Below are 8,995 nucleotides of genomic sequence, written 5' to 3' on the forward strand. Positions count from 1 at the left end.
AACCTTTGGATGGCAAATTACTGAGCAACTTAGTAGCACAGTGATCCTGTCCACCAGGAGAACAAATTCAAATTCAATCTGACCAATTACTGTCTAAGCTCACTCAATCATCAACAATATAGATTTTCTAATTAACTTGTTCAGAGATGTTATTCTGGAACAGCTGGGACTTGAACCCACGAGGCACACTACTACTGCACCACAAGAGACCTTCCACCAGCAACGTGTGGCTGGTAATGCTAAACCAGCTGCACATTCTCAATAACTTGCTCACCAATACTGGACCATTTCACTCCAGACCCAACTACAGCCTTCATTCACACAGGTTTCAACGGCAAGGGAACAATGAATGCTCTCTGCATCAAGACACTGTGATAGACTAAAGCACCAAGCAGCCAAAATAATATGGAAATCAAGGGAACTGGGCGAAAGCTCTCTGGTGTCTAGCACAAAAATGATGACGGTTGTTACTGGAGCCAATCATCTGGGCCCCAAGATATTGTAGCAAGTGTTCCTCTGGGCAGTATCCTTGGCAGAACCATTTTCCACTTCTTCAAATGATCTTCGCTTCACTTTAAGGTCAAAGGTTGAGCTATTAACTGATCATTGCATTCCGATTTAGAACTGTACCCCTCACTGTCACTGGGTTAAAATTCTAGAATTTCTTCCATAAAGTCTTTATGTGTACCTACACTGCATGGACTGCAACAATTCAAGGTGGCTACTCACTAGATTTCAAAGGCAACTTGGAATGCGTAACAGATGCTGTTGGCCTTGCCAGTGACAGTCAAATCCCAAGAATGATTTGTAAAAATGCTTCATACTGTAGCCAAACTTTTACTGACTGTGTAGCTGTAAAATACAACTACAAATCCACACTTATGTACCTAAACTTACTTTACAACATTATATTAAGATTGGTATCTTTGCAATTATAAGAAACCTACTGTCTTTTTATTAATGTTTGTAGCCATCCAGCTTAATTTGTTTTAATCTACTTGGGCATTCAAAGGCTGGGACATGCACCAACTATCTTCCTGTGCTGTACATCCAAGTGCTAATATTTACCACGCTATGGCAAGTTCATTGGTCTAAGCTTTCATCAATTTGAAATTCAATTTCACAAATCGCCGTTCAACCACAGAAAAAAAATCTTCATCCTATTATTACATTGCCTGCTTAACAGAGTCAATTTTCTCATGTATACCATTAAAAACATAAGCAACAAAATGAATAGTCAAGGCATAAACATAACAGATTAGGGCTGAAGTTAATGTGAAAGTGTTTAAATTACTTTAAATCTTTATAAATATTGTGGAGCAGACCCAATGGGCCAAATGGCCCGTCCTGCTCCTTTCTTTTATTCTCATCTTTTAAACCATAGAAGCTAAACTGAAGAAAATTAATAATTTGGAGAAGGAATGGGGCTGACTCGACTGCTTTGCTGAAAGCTAGCAAAAGCTCAATGGGTGAAATTACCTTCTTCTGTGACCTAATACCTGTGACCAATATGCTCATGTATTGTAGCCACTGGACAAAGCAATTCATAGAAAGACTCAAGTATGGAATGGAGGAGTTGTTCAAGGGTCATCAATAAGAGTCGATGTACTGGAAGCAAACAAAGAAGAATGCCTAACTGAAATATAAAATAGCTGTAGTAATTGCCTCAGATAATATAAGATCAAAAGAAACAGGAGAAGGCCATTTCACCCACTTATCCCCCATGATCATTAAATAAGATTGTGCTGATCTGATTATAGTTTTAACTCCACATTCCAGCCTGCACCCACAACCTTCAATTTGCGCCAATCAGAAATCTATCTAATGCAGTCTTGAATTATTCAACAACCCAGCTTCCACTGTCTTCTGTGGAAGAGAATTCAAATGACATATGACCCTCAAAGAAGAAATTCCTCATCATCACTAGCCTAAAAAGGGAGGCTGCTTATTTTTAAACAAAAACAGAAATTGCTGGCAAAACTCAGTAGGTCTGGCAGCATCTGCAGGAAGAAAGCAGAGTCAAGGTTTTAATTCTGGTGACTCTGCATCAGCTTTTAAATTTTGCCTTCTAGTCCTAAATTTCCCTACAAGGGGAAACATCCTCCTAGCATCTATCCTGTCAAGCCCCCATATGATCCTATATGAATGTACAAGATTCTCTTTCATTTCTCTAATCTCAAACATTGGATGAAATTGCTTATCCTTTGCTCAAAGATAACCCCTTCATCCCCATAATTAACTAAGCGAATCTTCTCTTGCCAATGCCAGCTTATGTCTCCTCTACGTGGCCAAAATAATTCACAGTACTCTAGGTCCTGTCACACCAATGAGGCAATCGTAATTTTCGCAAGAATTCCTTACATTAACATGTCCATCCCTCATTCGATAAAGGTCAACGTTCCATTAGTTTTCATAATTATGTGCTGTATCTGCATATTAATACTGGGATTCATATACAAGGGTACCCAGAGCTGTTTATACTACAGCACAAGACCAGATGAAATAGGAGCAGAATTAAGCCATTCTGCCCATCAAGTCTGTTCTGGTTCTCAACCCCATTCTCCCAGTAATCTTTGATCCCCTTACTAAATCAAGAACCTCTGTCTTAATTACATTCAGTGACTTGGTCTCCACATTGCCTTCTTAGCAATGAGTTCCAAACAGTCACCACACTCTGGCTAAACCTCTGGGTACAGGGAGCAGGGTTTCATGTTCCTGGATTACTGGGACCACTTCTGGGACAGGGGTGACCTATACAAGAGGGAGGGGTTGCACCTAAACTGGAGGGAACCAACATCCTCGCAGGCTATTCAGGAGGGTTTAAACTAGAGAGTGGCAGGGGACTAGGAACTAGAGCAGCAGGTAAGCAAGTGGAGGGACTGAGGGGAAGGTAGATGTTCAGACCAGTAAGAAAAAATGACGGCATGGTGGCTCAGTGGTTAGCACTGCTGCCTCACAGCGTGAGGGACCAGGATTGGATTCTGGGCGCACCTGCGCGCAGTTTGCACTTCTCTCGTGTCTGCATAGGTTTTTTCTGGGTGCTCCGGTATCGTCCCATGTTCAAACAAGTGCAGGTCAAGTGGATTGGCCATGGTAAAGTGCCAATAGCGTCCAGGGATGTGTAGGTCAGGTGGATTAGCCATGGGAAATGCAGGGTTACAGGGATAGAGTGGGGGCGAGTCTGGGTGGGATGCTCTTCGCAGAGTCAGTATGGACCCAACAGGCTGAATGGCCTGCTTCCACACTGTAAGGATTCTATAAATTCCTCTTCATCTCAGTTGTAAAGGGTTATCCCTTCACTTCAAGGCTGTGTCCAGACTCTCCTAGGTCCTAGACTCTCCTACGAGTGGAACCATCTACTCTACATCCACTCTATGTAGGCCTCTCAGTATTCTGTAAGTATCAGTCAGATCCCCCCTCATCTCTCCAAACACCATATAGTACAAACCGGGAGCCCTCAAATGCTCCGCAAATGACAAGCCCTTCATGCCAGACATCATTCTTGTAATTCTCCTTTGAGCACCCTCCAAAGCCAGCACATCTTTCCTTAATTACAGGGCCCAAAACTGCTCTCAATATTCCAAAAAAGAGCCTTATACAGCCTCAACAATACAGCTATGCTTGTGCTCCAGCTCTCTTGAAATAAATGCTAACATGGTAGTTTGGAAGGCAAATGCAAAGTGAACCTGCATATTAACCTGCAGAGAATCCTGAACTAAGATTCTCAAAGTCCTTTTGTACTTCAGATTTCCAAAGCTTTTCCCATTTAAAAAACCGTTTACATCTCTATTCTTCCTACAAAAATGTATAATCTCAAACTTTCCCACAGTCTATTAAATCTCCCACTTCTTTGCCCACTTACCTAGCACGTCCAAGTCTTCCTGCAGCATCTCTACTTCCTCACTACCTGTGCCACCACTTATCCTTATGTCTTCTGCAAACTTAGCAACAATGCCCTCCGTGCCTTTGTCCAGATTGTTAATGTAACGTGAATAGTTGCGGCCTCAACATTGACCCCTGTGGAACTCCTCCAGTCACCAGCTGCTATCCTGAAGAAAGACCTTTTTATCCATCATCCAGATGTCTTTCTCCATTTAAACAATATTCTGCTTTTCTATTCATCCAGCCAAAGTGAACAGATTCTCATGTCCCCACATTGTACTCATTTGTCAAATACAACTTTTCCTTTCAGTAAAGCATGTTGATTGTCTGATTATATTATGATTCTCTAATTGTCCCACTACTACCTCGTACTAATGGATTCCAGCATTTCCCAGTGATGTATGTCAGACTAGCAGACCTATACACAGTTCCTTCTTTTTCTCCCTTTCTTGAATAATTGTTACATATGCATTCTAATCTGCCAGGACCTTTCCAGAATCTAAGATTATAACCAGTGCACTCAATATGGCCATAGCCACATCCTTGAAGACTCGAAGGTGCAAGCCATCAGGTTCAGGAGTCTCTCGTCCCATTAGATTTTTAAATACTTTTTCCAAGGTAATTGTGATAGTTCAGTTTCTCATTCTCACTCTTCCTCACCCACTCCCTCCCCCGTTATTCTGAGTTTCATAGAATGATTTTTTATTTTCTACTGCGAATACAAATATAAAAGTACTTGATCAAAGTCTCTGCCATTTCCTTATTTCCCACTATTTGTCTGCTGCAGGGTAAAATAGATTAGTGCTAAATTTAGCTACTTCTTTTTATATATTGGTAGAAGCAGCTTTAACTGCTTCTTCCTAACTATGTCTCATTCTACAATTTCTCCCTTTTGTGAGTAATTTGTTACTGGTTTTTAAAGTGGGAGTCTATCACTAATCTTTCCAGCATTGTTAGTTTTTTCTTTCAACTGAATAACATCCTTAACTGTTAGTCATGGATGGTGCATCTTTATGTTAAAATATTTCTTTCTCAACAGAATACTTCTTTGTTGAGTTAGAAAATATTTCCTACTTTTCCCAGTCCACTTTAGCCAACTCTGGCTTCATACACTCCTAATTGTGCTTACTTAAGCTTAAGGTATATGAATCAAACTCAGAAGAATGCAATACTCAAAGTGAATGCATAATTCAATCATGTTATTCATGCCTAGAGGCTCCTGAATGAGGTTGCAACTTAACCTGTTACATAACACATTATCAGGTCCAGAATGTTATGTTGGCTGATTGGTTTCAGAACTTATTGTTTTAAGAAGCCATCCCAAAGTGACTTATGAATCCATCCTCCATGATACTTTGGCCAATTTGACTCATTCAATTAGAATAAAATCTCCCACAATTATTGTAGTACTTTTCTTGGAAGCCTCCATTACATCCAAATTTGTGTGGAACCGCACAGTTTTGGCATTTATAATGCTCACAATTTGCTACAAAGAATTCAACAAGTGTGAACGGCATATACTGACAGCAAGTGTTGGCAGTTATGTTCAATAGCAATGTTCATACATCTTCAGTCATTACAAAAAGTGGTCATCTGGCTGATATTATAGACAAACCTGTCATAAAATGTGCACTGCATGAGAGGACTTTGTGGGCTAGTGGCTATATTAGCCAGTTCAGTCAGCCAATTTACATCAGATTCACTTGTGAAAGGTGGCAAGGTACTATCAGGTGATCTAGAAGTGCACATGGTACGAGAAGACCTCGGGCATTCTTGATGAGACACTTCACTGCTTAACTGGAAGGCTGCAGGTATGGCTCTGTCAGTCTCTACAGCTCTCAATTCTGGAAGATCGTCTAGAAAACAAGAAACACACAGAAACTCAATATTCATTTGTTCATGATCAGACAATGTGAAAAAGAAACTACTTTTCTCAAATCTGTATATCGCTAAGATGTTGGAGCTGTAAAAATAATTTGAACTCACTAACACTGAGTCATGCATTATCTGGCAGGCAAAGAAGCATAAAACAATCTTAAAGACAGACAGAACAGCACGTGCAATTCCAAGATCTTGTGCACACAGGAAGCAGACGTCGAGATAAGGCTGCAATTGTAGAACTTCAATTCTCTTAGCCACGTCTCCCTCAAGCAGCCTGAGATAACCGATCGTGGAATCAATCTCAGTCTGCCGTACTAACCAATGCTAAAGCAACTCAGGGAGTTAAATTGTTTATTCCTGTCCCAGTGTTAATCAGTAACGCTGTTGCATTGAAGTCTATGACATGTTGCCCAAATGCATACAAAGTAGTGAATATTTTGCAGTTAACATCTGCATAAGATAGGTAGAAAATTAGACATACTTAATAATGATTTCCATAACATTTCCTAAAATCAAGTTATGCTACTCAAACTGTCTTAGCACTTGAAATATTAAAATACGAATGCTCACGTAATGCAAATTAATTTTAACATTCTCATACTTCTTTTCAAGTTCCTCAATGTCCTTGCCACTTCCCATTTCTGTAAATACCTCCAAGGCTACAGCCAGTGTTTCTGCCCTTCTCCAGTTTTCATCTTGCACCTCCTGGATCTTAACTGACCCATCACTGGTGGCAGTGTGCTTAAATGCCTTGGCCCTAAGCTCTGGAACTCCCTCCATAAACCTCCCCATCTTTTTATCCCCCTTAAAAACACTCCTTAAAATCTGCTTCTAACCAAATTTTTGATCAACTGTCATCATATTATCTTGTGCATCATTTTGTAGGATATTGGCCCTGTAAATCTCCTTGGATGACTTCATAAATTAAAAACACTACATAAATGCAAAGATACGATTTTGTTCATTGAAAAGATACTTGAATCAAAACTAGATCAAATTTTAAATTTCTTTTTCGTCAACCACATTTTGCAGCTAAATACCTGTTCTATTGGATGAATATTTTACATTCATTTGGAAAGTTTTAGTCGTCTTTGGTGAGAAACAGTAAAATGTTATTATCGTTTTCCATCCAAACACTGAATGTTAATTCTATGTTAAATTGTTAGAATTACAGGGTATGTTCACTGAAGGTAACAGAGTCACTGTTCCATATATATAAATAATTTATCCATTATGGATACAAATTGCAACTTACTCAACACAAGTCTCTCAAATAAACAGTTGCAGTCTCCTCCAGTATTTGTTTTCTGAACTATTCTAAGCCTAAAGAAGCTTGTTCTCATCTTGTTTACAATCAAATAGGCATTGAAAGTCGTCTCCACTCCCTGCATACAAACCAATATCAGTACCCTGCCCACTTGTCAGGAACCTGTTGATGAAAAGCGAAGGAAGATGAAAACTTAATCTTGTCCAAATTCACTACCCCCACCACGAAGGAAACACTGAATTTATAGTATAATGAAGAACAGAGAGCGGGCAACTTCCCTATGAAAATAACCTGGAAATGTATGCACATATTCTATTAATCAAAATCCTAGTTAAACAGGTGCTCCAATGTTCCTATTTCAGAAATTCCACACTCCTTTTCATTGACTGCATGTAAAATGACCTTGAAGGTAGAGTATCAAACAGATGGTGTTGAATACAAAAGGAAGCAGATCAGATTTCATCTATACAACCTAAATGATGAGAGTTAAGACTAAAAATGAAATTAATCAATTCTTTATGACATCAAGTTAAACACTTTACTGTTCATATTGATAGAATGAACATCTCGCCCTGTGCACAGAACATAGAACATTACAGCGCAGTACAGGCCCTTTGGCCCTCGATGTTGCGCCAACCTGTGAAACCAATCTGAAGCCCATCTAACCTAAACTATTCCATTATCATCCATATGTTTATCCAATGACCATTTAAATGCCCTTAAAGTGGGCGAGTCTACTATTTTTGCAGGCAGGGCATTCCACGCCCTTACTACTCTCCGAGTAAAGAACCTACCTCTGACATCTGTCCTATATCTATCACCCCTCAATTTAAAGCTACGTCCCCTCGTGCTAGCCATCACCATCCGAGGAAAAAGGCTCCCACTGTCCACCCTATCTAATCCTCTGATCATCTTGTATGTCTCTATCAAGTCACCTCTTAACCTTCTTCTCTCGAACGAAAACAGCCTCAAGTCCATCAGCCTTTCCTCATAAGACCTTCCCTCCATACCACGCAACATCCTGGTAAATCTCCTCTGCACCCTTTCCAATGCTTCCACATCCTTCCTATAATGCGGTGACCAGAACTGTACGCAATACTCCAAGTGCGGCCGCACCAGAGTTTTGTACAGCTGCAACATGACCTCATGGCTCCAAAACTCAATCCCTCTACCAATAAAACCTAACACACCGTACGCCGTCTTAACAACGCTATCAACCTGGGTGGCGACTTTCAGTGATCTATGCACATGGACACCGAGATCTCTCTGCTCATCCACACTACCAAGAATCTTACCATTAGCCCAGTACTCTGTATTCCTGTTACTCCTTCCAAAGTGAATCACCTCACGCTTTTCCGCATTAAACTCCATTTGCCACCTCTCAGCCCAGCTCTGCAGCTTATCTATGTCCCTCTGTAACCTGCAACATCCTTCCGCACTATCCACAACTCCACCGACTTTGGTGTCATCCGCAAATTTACTAACCCATCCTTCTACGCCCTCATCCAGGTCATTTATAAAAATGACAAACAGCAGTGGCCCCAAAATAGATCCTTGAGGTACACCACTAGTAACTGAACTCTAGGATGAACAATTCCCATCAACCACCACCCTCTGTCTTCTTACAGCTAGCCAATTTCTGATCCAAACCGCTAAATCACCCTCAATCCCATGCCTCCGTATTTTCTGCAATAGCCTACCATGGGGAACCTTATCAAACGCTTCACTGAAATCCATATACACCACATCAACCGCTTTACCCTCATCCACCTGTTTGGTCACCTTCTCAAAGAACTCTAAGGTTTGTGAGGCATGACCTACCCTTCACAAAACCGTGTTGACTATCCCTAATCAAATTTTTCCTTTCTAGATAATTATAAATCCTATCTCTTATAATCCTTTCCAACACTTTACCCACAACCGAAGTAAGGCTCACTGGTCTATAATTACCAGGGTTGTCTCTAC

The 8,995-nt window shown here is 40.4% G+C and overlaps 1 protein-coding gene across 1 annotated transcript in view; it reads right to left on the reverse strand.

Moving 5' to 3' along the window:
* Positions 1 to 5,054: 5,054 nt before the first annotated feature.
* LOC125485774 (HMG box-containing protein 1-like) overlaps positions 5,055 to 8,995 on the reverse strand; it is an 8,756-nt gene continuing 4,815 nt past the window's right edge. The window contains exon 2 of the mRNA XM_048610310.1: positions 5,055 to 5,738. Within this exon, the coding sequence (XP_048466267.1) occupies positions 5,452 to 5,738 (287 nt within the window). The 3' untranslated portion in view covers positions 5,055 to 5,451. The remainder of the gene's footprint in view (positions 5,739 to 8,995) is intronic.

This window comes from Rhincodon typus, chromosome 22, assembly GCF_021869965.1.
Source record: "Rhincodon typus isolate 14 chromosome 22, sRhiTyp1.1, whole genome shotgun sequence".
NCBI classification, from domain to species: Eukaryota; Metazoa; Chordata; class Chondrichthyes; order Orectolobiformes; family Rhincodontidae; genus Rhincodon; species Rhincodon typus.